General features: G+C 33.7%; 1 protein-coding gene across 28 annotated transcripts in view; it reads left to right on the plus strand.

Annotated features, from left to right (window-relative positions):
• Nucleotides 1-12,922, plus strand: part of LOC128234667 (rho guanine nucleotide exchange factor 12-like) — a 103,586-nt gene that overhangs the window by 77,364 nt on the left and 13,300 nt on the right. For 21 of the 28 annotated variants that reach the window (XM_052949055.1, XM_052949060.1, XM_052949048.1 and 18 more), the window contains 10 exons: nucleotides 1,002-1,053; nucleotides 3,884-3,981; nucleotides 5,335-5,501; nucleotides 7,028-7,174; nucleotides 7,588-7,667; nucleotides 9,434-9,559; nucleotides 10,113-10,230; nucleotides 10,507-10,679; nucleotides 11,076-11,407; nucleotides 12,762-12,878. In XM_052949055.1, coding sequence (XP_052805015.1) covers nucleotides 1,002-1,053; nucleotides 3,884-3,981; nucleotides 5,335-5,501; nucleotides 7,028-7,174; nucleotides 7,588-7,667; nucleotides 9,434-9,559; nucleotides 10,113-10,230; nucleotides 10,507-10,679; nucleotides 11,076-11,407; nucleotides 12,762-12,878 — 1,410 coding nt within the window. Of the gene's footprint in view, nucleotides 1-1,001; nucleotides 1,054-3,724; nucleotides 3,820-3,883; nucleotides 3,982-5,334; nucleotides 5,502-7,027; nucleotides 7,175-7,587; nucleotides 7,668-9,433; nucleotides 9,560-10,112; nucleotides 10,231-10,506; nucleotides 10,680-11,075; nucleotides 11,408-12,761; nucleotides 12,879-12,922 lie in introns of all 28 variants that reach the window. The other 7 variants (XM_052949042.1, XM_052949044.1, XM_052949052.1 and 4 more) reach the window with 1 other exon arrangement.

Below are 12,922 nucleotides of genomic sequence, written 5' to 3' on the forward strand. Positions count from 1 at the left end.
CAAAAATACTTCAAAAATATATGTTTCCAATCTAATTCTTGAAAAGTATGTGTCCAATCCTCACCAAACTTTACATACATGATTGTGACCATAATATCTTGATCAAGTTCGATAGCCATGGAAATCGCTTTTGTCATTTAGGAGTTACGGCTCTTTATTTGCAAAAAAAGACTTGAAAAATACGTCCCGAAGATTGTTTCCGATCTAATTCTTGAAAACTGTTTGTCCAATCCTCACCAAACTTTTAACACATGTTTGTGACCATAATATCTTGATCAAGTTCGATAGCCATGGAAATCGCTTTAATCATTTAGGAGTTAGGGCCCTCAGATTATCCTGAATAATCATTATGGCTTATTTTCTGTGACAAAAAATCGAAGTGGGGGCATCCGTGTCCTATGGACACATTTCTAGTTTATTCATGCATCCTTGAAGGCTTTTGCATCTAAATGAACAATCCTATGACTGTGTTTAAGTACAACATAGGAAATTAAACTGATTCATTCTGTATTCCTGCTATTTACTTGTAAGCAGAAGCAATACTGCTGTTTGTGAACTAGGGGCCTGCTTCAATAAACATCTTAGTCGTCAAGTGAAATCATTTTAGCATCATGTATTCATTATATGTATAAATATATATGAAAAAACTGTGGATTAAAAAACAATTAACTTTTTACCAACTGTGATGTTACAACAGATTTACCATTTTTGATGTCACAAATAAAATCCTTTATTGAATTGGGGCCTATGCCCCAATTTCTGGAGATATCTTAAGTCCCTTATGACAGTATTAAGCTAAGCTCACAATTTTTGTTTAGGTATCATTTTTGTTATGTTTTTATTTTAAAGACTTTTTGGACCCCAAAAGGAAACAATCTCAATCTTAATCAGCTACTTAAGTTTGTGATCCTTAGTAACTTCTGAGGAATTGTAACCAGTAACTTTATCTTGACTCGGTTTCTGTTCCTACTTTTCTGACAATGTGTCTTTTATTTTTCCAGGAAAAACTCCGATGTCCAGAGGTCTGAGAGCATGAAGGGCCGGGATGACTTGGTAGGTTCATTTGTATCTATGTTAAGTCAATACTAGCGTTCCTTTGAAAAATATATCACAATATTTATAACTTTTAGGTTCTAATCTGTCAGTGAATGCTGTGAGATATTACATCAGACATCAGATTTATGAAAACGTTTTGACTATTTTTTCAAGGTATTTTAAAATATTATATATATTGGTTTTTATTGTTATGAATATTTCTGACCTTGACATATATGTGTTTGTTGTTTTGCAAAGCGTTTAAAACTTATAAGCTCCTAATGCACAGAATATTGCTTGAATTTGTGCACAACATATTGGTTTTTGGTGGCATAAAGTATTGTACTACTTCTTAACACACATAGATTGCCATTTGATACACAAAATGAAAACGCATTGTGGAAAAGTTATTATGCGATACTTTGGCTAGCTTTATAACTTTGTTTCACAAAGTTTTGTATTAAACGACAATGAATGTAAGATTTGTTTTTATCACATGACACATTTATTTGTGAAAAATTTAAGATATTTTTTTTTTTTTTTTCCCCCGATAAAAAGTTTCATGCTCATTTAGTAGAAATGATGATTTATTACAATATTGTTATATAATAAAACAGGTTATGGTTGTATTACACTCGAAACAAGAAATGTCATGGAATAAGTGCTATCATTAACCTGGATTGATTTATTTTAGCAAGGAATAAGATTTTATTCATATATGATCAATTTTTGTAAGAAACCTGTGTTTTTAGGCTGTAGGGCCTACAGACCTTAGTATCGCAAATCAAAATCAGGGTTCGTCAGACCTACTTTTTGACGTCACATGTTAAAAGAATTATTGCGCTGGGTTTCAATATGGGATGAATGGTGTTATAAATGCGTTTAAAGTATGAATTGAAAGACCACTATATTTAAATATGTTCATAAGATTGCAACCTAAATGTGAATTTGAAAACAAGCTGAAGAATCTAAAATTGATCCGAGGGGAATAGATAATTATAGATTATCATGCAGAAAATGGAAATGAGTTGACTAAAAGACCCTGCTTATTTTATCTACTACAAATATTCATAACGTCCTCCGCCAATATCAGGTTTCATTTAATTAACTTTACAATAGCAATACACTTGAGAGATGAAAGTGATGTTCCTACATCCTGGTATATATAGGTTTTTCAGTAGCTGTTATGAAACTACGTAATTGTATTAAAAGTTCATCAATTTGAATGACAAGCACTTATCGGTAACAGTTAAAGGCCACTGGAAAGGTTTTTTGGATTTGATTTTTATTGCCTTTGAATAAAATCGGGAAAAATTTAAATAACGCTTAGGAGTAAAACTAAGCGTAAATTCTTTTGTTTCCGGTTTCCTGAATTACCCTATTTTTTGGCCCGACTCTAAACATTTTTATTGCCTTGGTGGCATGAAACCAGAAACAAAATAATACTTTTTAGGCCTTATTGCATTCACAGCCTTTCAACACTTTCAGCGCTATCATTCATCATTGGTAAATGAAAATTAATCACAATGTTTTATGTCCTGTTTTGGAAGAATTGTTGTGAAATACACGAATACTACTCAACAAATTGCTTAGGGTCACCTAAGCCTTAGATTTTCAAGGGCCATATTTACAGTACAACTAATGTAAGAAATATGAAATGTCAGGTTTTATCCTTATTTTCAGTCATATTTATATCTGACTAAAGATTATATAAATTAAATTGTTTTCTTTTTTATATTTTATATACATATAGCAATAATTTCATGTATATTTGGACATCATTTTTGATGTTAGTTCACTTAATTATTAAATGTTAAAAATGATCATTTATCCAAAAGTCTGACTAAACAGTGTTGATAGTATATAAGTAAATGGTTCGTAATTTGTTCTACAGCTTAAAATTCCGAAATCAAAATAATAATAGGTTACCCTTTGGAAAAAATCGAGTAGTAATTATATAAATATGTGTGCATCTGCCATTTTGTTTAAAAACAGAAGATAAATAAATATATATTGTAGTAAAGAAAACTCTGATTTTAAAAGTTTGTATTCATCTGACAATTTTAGCTCATCAATTATTTGAAAGAAATTTGTTTGAGGTATTGTCAGAGCCTTGATGTTGTTGTCCACGTCTTCGTCAGGTAGTTGTATAAACCTGGCCATAACTCTTAAACCGTTGAAGATATTCAAATTCAACCTGTTACGAAGATTGCTAAATACAAGCTCATGTGTACAGCAAGGCTATCAGAATAGTTGCGCTATGCCTCCAATTTGACAGAAAGAAACAACATCAACAACATTCAAACATTGGCGTTTTCTTGTTCATTCATATATCATGAAAAAGTATTGTAACGCTTAGCGTTTTTTGTTGGTAAAAGGTGAAAAGTGTTTATCACTCGGTGTTTTCCACAATTTATGATAAAGGTTTGGAATTGTAAGGGATGTGAATTGATTTATAATGACACTCATATAATCTATAAAGAAGGTATCGCTAAAGAAATCTAACAACCATTTTGATTCTAATATTATGTATTATCATCAATATGTTTGTCTATAACTAATGTTTTTAGGGCATTCTTCTTCCAACAAGAAGACTTCACATCCCTTAAAAATGCACCTTAAATAACTGCCTTGTATGCTACAAGCCTATTAACCCGTAACACAAACCATGCTTTATACACGGTTTCAGCGGGGTAAGGTGCAAAAGCGCTCGCTCAGCGATCTGAAGATGGATGAAAACACACTTCGTACCATCACGCCGGGTTCATCAACGACCAGCATCAAGTATGTGTTGGCTATTTTCTTTCATGGTTTATATAACTATCATGTTATCATTGGTGATGTCTAGGCTCAAAAGCTTTGGCGCCGCTCATACACGGGAGATTCGAATATTGAAGATGCCCCTGTGCCTGTTCGGTCATCAGGATCGTTCAGTCACTCACTCAGGTTTGTTAGAGCACAATGATATAAAGGTAAAGTGCACCAGGTATAGAAAATGTGAACACAATAGTGCAAAGGTTGAGCAAAGTGTTAAAGCACACAAGTAGCATTTGTTATGTACACAAGCACACAAGTGGCATTTGTTATGTACACAAGCACACACATAAAATTTGTTTGTATACTTATACACAAGTAGCACTTGTTATGTATACAAGCACTAGTAAAATTTGTTTTTACACTAATACCAAAATAAAATATGCTATGTTAGGCATTGTTAGCACACAAAAAACATCAATAGATACACAAAAACACAACAAAAAAGTATAGAACAGACAAAGTTTGCTATGTAACTAAGCACTCTAATAACATTTGTTTAAAAACTATCACACATGTAAAATTTGTGATTACACAAGTAATTATAACAAGCACAAAAGTATATTTTCATGTACGCAAGCACTCAAGTAACATTTAATAAAGCCAGCAGACAGATTTATGTGGGGGCTATATAGTTTAGTATGTCAAGTTTCGTGTCCCATTACAAAATATTGTGTCACATATAGCTGAAAAAAAGTTGCTCCTTTAATTATGAAATTTCATAGAAATGCTGGTTAGCATGGTCATGAGCACCTGCCATATCTTTCACTTTTCACATGTTAAACCTGCACTCTCACAGATTGATTGTTTTGACATTTTTTTGAATGAGCCAATTTTTGCGTAAATGTCTGGAAACCAGTGAAATAAGACTGCTGTCAAAAGATCAGATTGCAATTTATCATATTTAAGTTCGAAAATTGATGTTTTATGGCTGAAAGCATTACTAACGCTTTATGAAAATTGTTCTATTGTGAACTATCTAATATGAATGAATTGAAGGCATTGATGCCCAAATCCGACTCTGAGAAAACTTTTTAAAAAAGTGTCAAAACTGACTATCTGTGAGAGTACAGACATTTCGGTGTCCAGGTAGCTTGTTGGGGTATTCTTCATGGCTGTGATAGCTTTAGTTTTGTGTACACAAGCACACATGTAAATGAAAAAAGAGATACCAGCTCAACAACCATGGCTTACACTGTAATACAAAAGACTTGTTACTATCAAAATGATATAACCATGCTTACTTACATGACATTGTCTTCAGTACTTGAAACACTTGGAAAGTTCTAAAAAGGTTTAAAAAAGAAAAAGAATTTCGAACATAAACATAAACAACTGTATTAGAATTCTCCTATGTCCAAATTGCTATAATAATGCTTACATTTTATTTGAGAGTTACATATTTTTGAAAATTTTATATTTTCAAATTCCATAAATTTCACAAATAAGGTAATTCAATAAGATGCATTTATGTTTCCCGCCTAGGTCTCAAGAGAGCCCGAGTAACTCAATGGACACATTGACGGCTCAGATACAGGAAGACTCCGACTTTGAGGTGGAGGCAGAGTTACCCTCCCTGAAACAAGTGCTCGGTGAGGACACAGTACGCAAACTGAAACCAAAGGAGAAGAAACGCCAGGATGTCATCAATGGTAAGTCTGGAAATAGGATGGGGGATTGTACAAGATTTAATAGTTTTAATGACAAGTTTTGATGTTTTTGTGGTGTTTTGTTGGCTTGAGTTTGAAGCCTGGAAAAGTGAAGAGCAAAAGGAAGAATTATATTAAATGATGGCCACCCCACAGTTGTTCCGTTCAGTTTATTGGCAAGTTAGTTTTACTGTCCAATGAAAGCACTCAGATTCTGCTCTTAAATACAAGTTTAAGCGAGGTTGGTAATTGAATAAAGCCCCAGCCTTGGTAATATTCATACATGTTCATCTACAATGTATATTATAAAGGCCAGTCTGGGGATAGGTTACTTCAAACAACCGTATTAAATACAGATGAACACCGCTATTCTGAACACTGTTTATCTGAAATGGATAGTCCGAAATAATCGTTATTATTAAATTATAGTCCTGATTGGGTATTTTACATTTATTTATCATTTTTTATTTCAAACTGGATCATGTCAAGGTTTTCCACACCTTACTTCGAATGCACTTGGGCATCGGCTTGAGGTGACAATGGAGCACAATTAGCGCTTGTTAAAGAATGACATTGGGCACGCATATGTTACAAACATTGATGTCAGAAAATGAGCGATTCATTTGGGTGATGTAGTGTGTATACACTGGTTAAAAGAACCTGAATGACTAACAATAACACTCTCTGAATGGGCAAGGCCCATGTGCGAGTATAAATAAGCTTACATGATATTACCTGAATATCATTCGAAAATGTCTCTCTCATCAGATTTGATTGCCGCATTGCTCACTAGACCCGCTACTGAACAATACGTGTTCCGAAAAAATAAACAAATATTTCTATATATGAAAGACCTCTCAAACCGAATGCTACTGGATTGGTAGCGTGTAACCGACATTGCAATCTTCACGACTTAGTATTTCACGTCATCTATAATTCGGGAATGCTGTCATTTTTTGAAAATTATTTATCCAACACATCGCTATTCCGAAATAACCTGTTGGGTCCCTACGATTTCGGATTAACGGTGTTCAACTGTATGTATTAGATTGTATGGAGCTTTTATCTTACTGGGGATATCATCACTATTACAAGATACAAGAATCTTTACTTTTAGTCAGGCGATTGTATAAATGTGACCTAAAGCTACTTCTAAGGCCTAAAAAAAATAATTGTTTGTTTAGGGTCCTTCCCAAAATTTCTAGGTAGGGTAGGTAGGGATTTTTTTTTTTTTCAAAATCTGTCGTAAGTTCATAGTGTTTTCTTGCACATGGCAGTCTTTCCTACATTACTGTCATTGTCTGACTTTTTTTTATCATATAAACAATTATTCTGATTAAAATCTGCATTTATCCGCCCTTCATAACTCTATTCGCTGACGAATATTTTTTTTGCTGAGAAACGGAAAAAAAATAGTTAGGGTTGGCGCATTTTTATAGTTAGGGTCGGGTTACCCGAAACAGACATATTTTTTTAGGCCTAATTGAAAAATTTGATGCTATTCAAAACCATTCTTCAACTTATTTCAGAGCTGTTTTACACGGAGAAGTGCCATGTTCGTAATCTGAAGATTTTGGACAAGCTGTTCTATCAGCCTATGAAACATGAGCAATCCATTAGTCTAGAATTCACTAAGAGTCTCTTTCCTAACTTGGAAACCATGATTCAACTTCATGGTGAGTACCTGCAGTTTCATACCCGAGTTTGGTTGGTTGAATACATACATTACACTTTATTCCGAACTTGTATATTCTGTTGTTTTTTTCCCCTTAAAGCAGGTTGTACCATGTGGTTCAAATAAATCATGAAATATTTCTGTGTGTTTAATGTAACTTGCTAAAAAATCTCAAATCAGGTTTCATGATATTAGTAGTACTAGAAATACAGCTGTTGTATAATGTTAAAATTATGCATTCATCAGGTGCAATATTAAAATCTATTAAATTAAAAAAAAATGATAAGATTTGGTTTGTTATACTGGAAATCCCCATAAATATTAAATGCTGAATAATAACTATTACTTCCAGAACTTAATACCAATTTAGTGTCCCTGTACCACCTTTAACTGTTTCGCTTATATTTAATACAGGTGCCCTTAACAAATCTATGAAGGAACGGCGCAAGGAAAAGTCTGTAGTCACAGCAGTAGGAGATCTCCTTTTACAAAGGGTAATTTTGACTTGCAGCCACTTGAATGACCCTTGAGATTTTCTCATCCACATTAAAAGTTAAGCTGTATTTGTAACTACCGGTAGTTTGCTTAGAACTGCTAGTTATATAAATTCTTATAAAGAAAGAATAAATAATATACTGTGAAATCATTTATATTTGTTGGCATGAAATTTCGTGGTTTGCCGAAAAAATACGATTGCGTGGGTACTTGAATTCTTGTTTTTTTATTTTTGAAAAAAAAAATCGAATATGCGATCGTCCTAGATCGTCTGCATAATCTCCACGTGCTGGCCCGTGATTTCCGTTTCCTACGTCACGCGGTTTATGACACTCGCTAAAGTGGTACGAGATGCCAATTAGTGCATATACCCATGTCAATTATCGATTTAATTGAGAATTAAGGTCATAAAAGAAATGTACCCTGATCATAATTACAGATAGGGGATGCCATTGAATACCAATCAAGAAATTTGCAAACTGTGAAAACACCGAAAATTTGCGTATATTTGAGTTAACAAGATCATTTCAATATTTATTCACACATTTTTGTTTAATAAATAAATTGAACGTGTTGTTTTGTACTTTGTCACGTTGGGTGCTCAGTAACCTCCAATGTAATCGATTAATAATTTCATTAAATTAAAAAAATCGAGTACCTACACTCATCAGGCACATCTTGTAAACCTGAAGATTTTCATTAACAGCACACGTTTAAACATGTGCTTCTGTCATTTGGTTCATAAAAACACATTTAATTGATTTGGTTTATTATTTGTTAAAGGCTGATATAATATATTAATAAAGCAATAATAGTAAAATATACAGTGAGGCAGGTATAAACGTTGTATACTGCGGCCTCTGTAACGAATAAACTAGTATGAACATAACATGGCAGTTGAAAAAGTGAATAAAGGGTCTATATTTCGTGGGATCTTAAATTTGTGGATCACCCTACCCACGAAAACCACGAACATTAATGCCCCACGAACATTAATGATTTCACAGTAATGAAATCTTCTACATTTTACATCTTACTGTCATGACCTACATGTACTATTCAGTAAGTTTGAATCCAAGTAATGAGGAAATATTCTGTTTGTAAATGGATCACTGATGGCCTTGGTGACATAGTCTTGCAAGTTATCTAGCCTTGGATATAGCTGAAAGACCTTTCAAGCTATTTACATTGAACTTAGTATTCACATTGCCATTGACAATATGCACTTGTTTCGTAAGACCCTTAACTTTGGATTTAATAGTTGCCAATTTAAGTCCCTCATTTGGCCTAAAAGATAACAGATAAGCTTTGCCACCACTTGCTCTTGTTTAGCGCTTAGCATGAACCAGTATATGCCTATTGCTTAGATGAAGATAACTGGAAAGCAGCTATGGAACGGTAGAGTTCAAAATGGTGCCACTATTTTGTGTTTTGCCTGATTCTGTTGTTTTGTACAGGGGTTCTTAAGGTCAGGATTAATCTTAAAATTGGGATTGAGATCTTTTGAGTTCAATCTATTTACATTTTTGCTGAGACCCTTGCATCAAAAACACAAGGAAGTTCCATGAAATGGATATGAATAGCTTTGGAAACAATGTCAAAAGGAGCCTTGGCTTCTTCACACTGCTTTGGGCAGGAAACCCTCCTACTCCTACTCAAACAGACCCCCAGTATGAGCTGGGTCATGTGACCGCTGTACACTGGTGTTTGTATGAATGAGAAATCTAGGTAAAGTCAATGCTTTGATATATGTGTTTTTTTATAGTTTGATAATCATGAGGGTGAGAACTTCAAGCACGGGTGTGCGGTGTTCTGTCGTAACCAGTCACACATGCTTGAACAACTCAAGCTACGCCTCCGCAAGGAAACCAAAACAGCTCAACTACTAGCCGTGAGTTTGAATGAGTTTATCTTGTCTAAAAAAAAATTGTGGTTTTGCCATTATGTACGTGCAACTATTCCTTTTGTCTTGCTTTGATCAAGTGTTGATTATTTAGACATTAGGCTCCAATTTCTTGAAACTTCTTAATAGGCTTACCGGTAAGTAGCTTTCTCAATTAGCCAACATACATATCAAAACTGAAATTTGATGTATGAAAAATGGTTTATTGTGATTATCATAAAGATTAGTTCTATTTAAAGTATAAAAACTCTTAAAGAAGTAAATAATACGCAAATTATTGAAAAACAAAAATAGTGAGCTTAGCTTAATCCTGTTATAAGGGACTTAAGGAGTTTCGAGAAATTAGAGCCAGGGTACAGTCATTAAGCAGTTGCTTGAGTAAGGAATCATTTCAAAGCACTGTATCTTTTTAGTCTGTCTTCTGTTCATCATTTATATACTACTTTCAATAATCAAAAAATGAATTAGTTCATTATCACAAAGAAAGCTCTACTCTTGAAACTGTGTGTTGTTAACTTGTTTGGTTCCCCTTGTATCACAGGATGCTGAGAACAACCCTCTGTGTCAGCGACTGGCCCTGAGAGACATCATTCCCAAACAGTTTATGCGTCTCACTAAATACCCACTCCTCATCGAGAACCTCATGAAATATACTTCACGTAAGGATACCTACAACCTTCTGTAAATATGATGTTTTTACCGAAGAAAGGTGCTTCATGTTTTTGTTTAAAAACTTCATGTTTTTGTTTAAAAACAGTTATTTAAAGCTCAAAATAACATGTAAATGATTATTTGCAAATAACTACTTTAAAAATTCATCATATTTTCCATGATAATAAAAATGAAGCAAAAATAAAGCAAAAGCATAAAAAGACGTGAGTGATTGCGTTTTCATGCATCGCTTTTAAAATTTGAACATATTTCTTCTTCCACAGCCAACACAGATGAGTATCGTAACCTCGAGTTATCGCTAAAGTGCAGCAAGCGAATCCTCACACATGTAAATCAGGAGGTCAAAGTCTGCGAGAATCGGCAGCGACTGGTGGAGCTTCATCGACGTATTGACAAGAAGTCCATCGATAACTCTTCGGAGGCTGATGAACTTAGGGTACGTTATATGAGTGAGGTAGATGTGTTAAATTAGTGAATGTTGTAACAAGTGTATATGTTATAAGTTGTTTTGGATTTAGGTTTGCCTTTGTTATTAAGACATAGTCAATACGTACTATATACTTACCTACTGAAATTGGAAATACATTTAATAAAATCAATATGTATTTCTATATTTTGCTTTTGAAAATACAATTACCTGAAAAGCTTCTAACTGTAAGCTAAAGTGTTATTTGATTATATATGTTTTATAGGAAAGTTTGTCTAGTAGAAAATAAAAAACTTCCAAAAACATTGGATTTTGTCTGCAAAATAATGTTATTGTTGAACCATGAGCATTTAGAACCTAGCTATTTTAACTGAAATTTATGTATAATATTTCCTTATTTTTCAGGAGTTGGATATTAGATCACATAACCTTGTACATGATGGACCTTTAATATGGAATATAAACAACAGAAAACAGATCGAAGTGCATTTAGTGTTGTTGGAAAAGGCCATGGTGATCTTACAAAAACAGGAAGACAGACTAGTGTTAAAATTACAAAATACCCAGCTCGTAGCGGGTCGAACTGAAGCTAAAAAACACAGCCCACTCTTATGGTTGAACAATGTGTTAGCTAGGAATGACGCTACGGATAAAAAAGCATTCTTTGTGGTGAACACTTCTAAAGCAGGACCACAGATCTACAAGCTGTTGGCAGGCACAGCGGAGGAGCAGAGAATGTAAGTTTTCACAATGAAAAACAACTTGCAACTTTTTATGGCGTTTATCCTTTTATTCTTATGTCAATAATTTTATATATATATGGGTTTTCTTTCTGAAAGCTTCAATTAATGTTACATTATTAGTAAAGCCCTCAAACATACATCTCACCTGAGGATGGTACTTCTCACCTTCTACGTACCTTCTTCGCACATGGACCACCAAAAGAAGCTTTTTAACCATTCAAAGTTAATTAGTGACCCTGTTCATGCCACCATTTGTGATTACTTCAGTGGTCAAACAGATTTTAGTCTGGGCATTTTCAAAGAGTTTGTCAGGACACTTCAAACAATTTTTTAAGGATGGCCTATTTTGCTATTCAACTTTAGCACATGACGGTCTGATTCAAGCACAACCCAGCCCCTTAAGAAGTGAAAAACCCCTTCCCTCCCATTCCACATTCTAGGCCAAACTTGTAAACATGATATATGCTATCCAACAAAGTGGCTAGAAACAAGGGTCCAAGCTGGCCACAAATCACATAAAAAAACAAAGTTTTGGGAACTAGATTTTTACTAGTTGCTGCTTTAGACAAAGTTTCCAAATTTGTAGGATGTGATCATTAATGCCAAGACAAGACGCTTGTGTCACATATTACAGCGTCAAATCAACCTGTCAAATTATGGTGCTTTTATACTGTAGAATTACTTTATTTTGCCAATGTTGAGACAGTAACTTGTGTCTATTACACTCATTTATCATCATGGATTCCAGAAATCTAGATGATCATGAAGCTTGATATGAAATACACCATTCTTATATTATTAATGTGGATTGCATTGAACTTCATTATATCTTTCAATCATTTTCAACAACTCGGTTCATATTATGTTAAAATTCCACAAACCTTTTGAACAACCCTGGTATGTTATTGTTTTTGTCCAAATGTCTCTGTTCCTATGATTGTTATGGGTGGTAAGGGAAGCAACATGTTCATATTTCCACTAACAGATGGATAAACTACATATTACCCAAGCATTTTAAGGGGTACAATATAGTTTGATGCAAAATAAATTGACTTGAATGATCAGATAAAAAAATATTAGCCTTGATAAAAAAAATAAAAATAAGCTAAGTGGCCACAAATTTCATGGTTAAAAGCCCAAAATATTGCTTATTTATGATTTTTTGGTTGTTATCATTAAAGTCAAATGAGGTTAACACAATAATGCATTAAAAATAAAGACAATAATTTTGCACCATCTGTATTGTGCATCTTTAAAGTTAAAAAAAAGTATCTTGTTAATATAATATGGCAGAATGTTTAGGCTTTGCCATTCAAAACTAGCTAACAGAATATTTCTTAACAAACAGATGGACAAAGTATATCACTCAAGCATCAGAAGCCCAAAAGCGTGCGGAGATCAACAAGAATAAAGCCCCTGTGCAGGAACAGACAACTCCAACAGAGACTATTGTAGAAAGCCAAGTGTGAGTAACCTCCCTTGTGTACTTTTTTCTGTAATATTGTAATA

The sequence above is a fragment of the Mya arenaria genome, chromosome 5 (assembly GCF_026914265.1).
Source record: "Mya arenaria isolate MELC-2E11 chromosome 5, ASM2691426v1".
Classification (NCBI taxonomy): Eukaryota; Metazoa; Mollusca; class Bivalvia; order Myida; family Myidae; genus Mya; species Mya arenaria.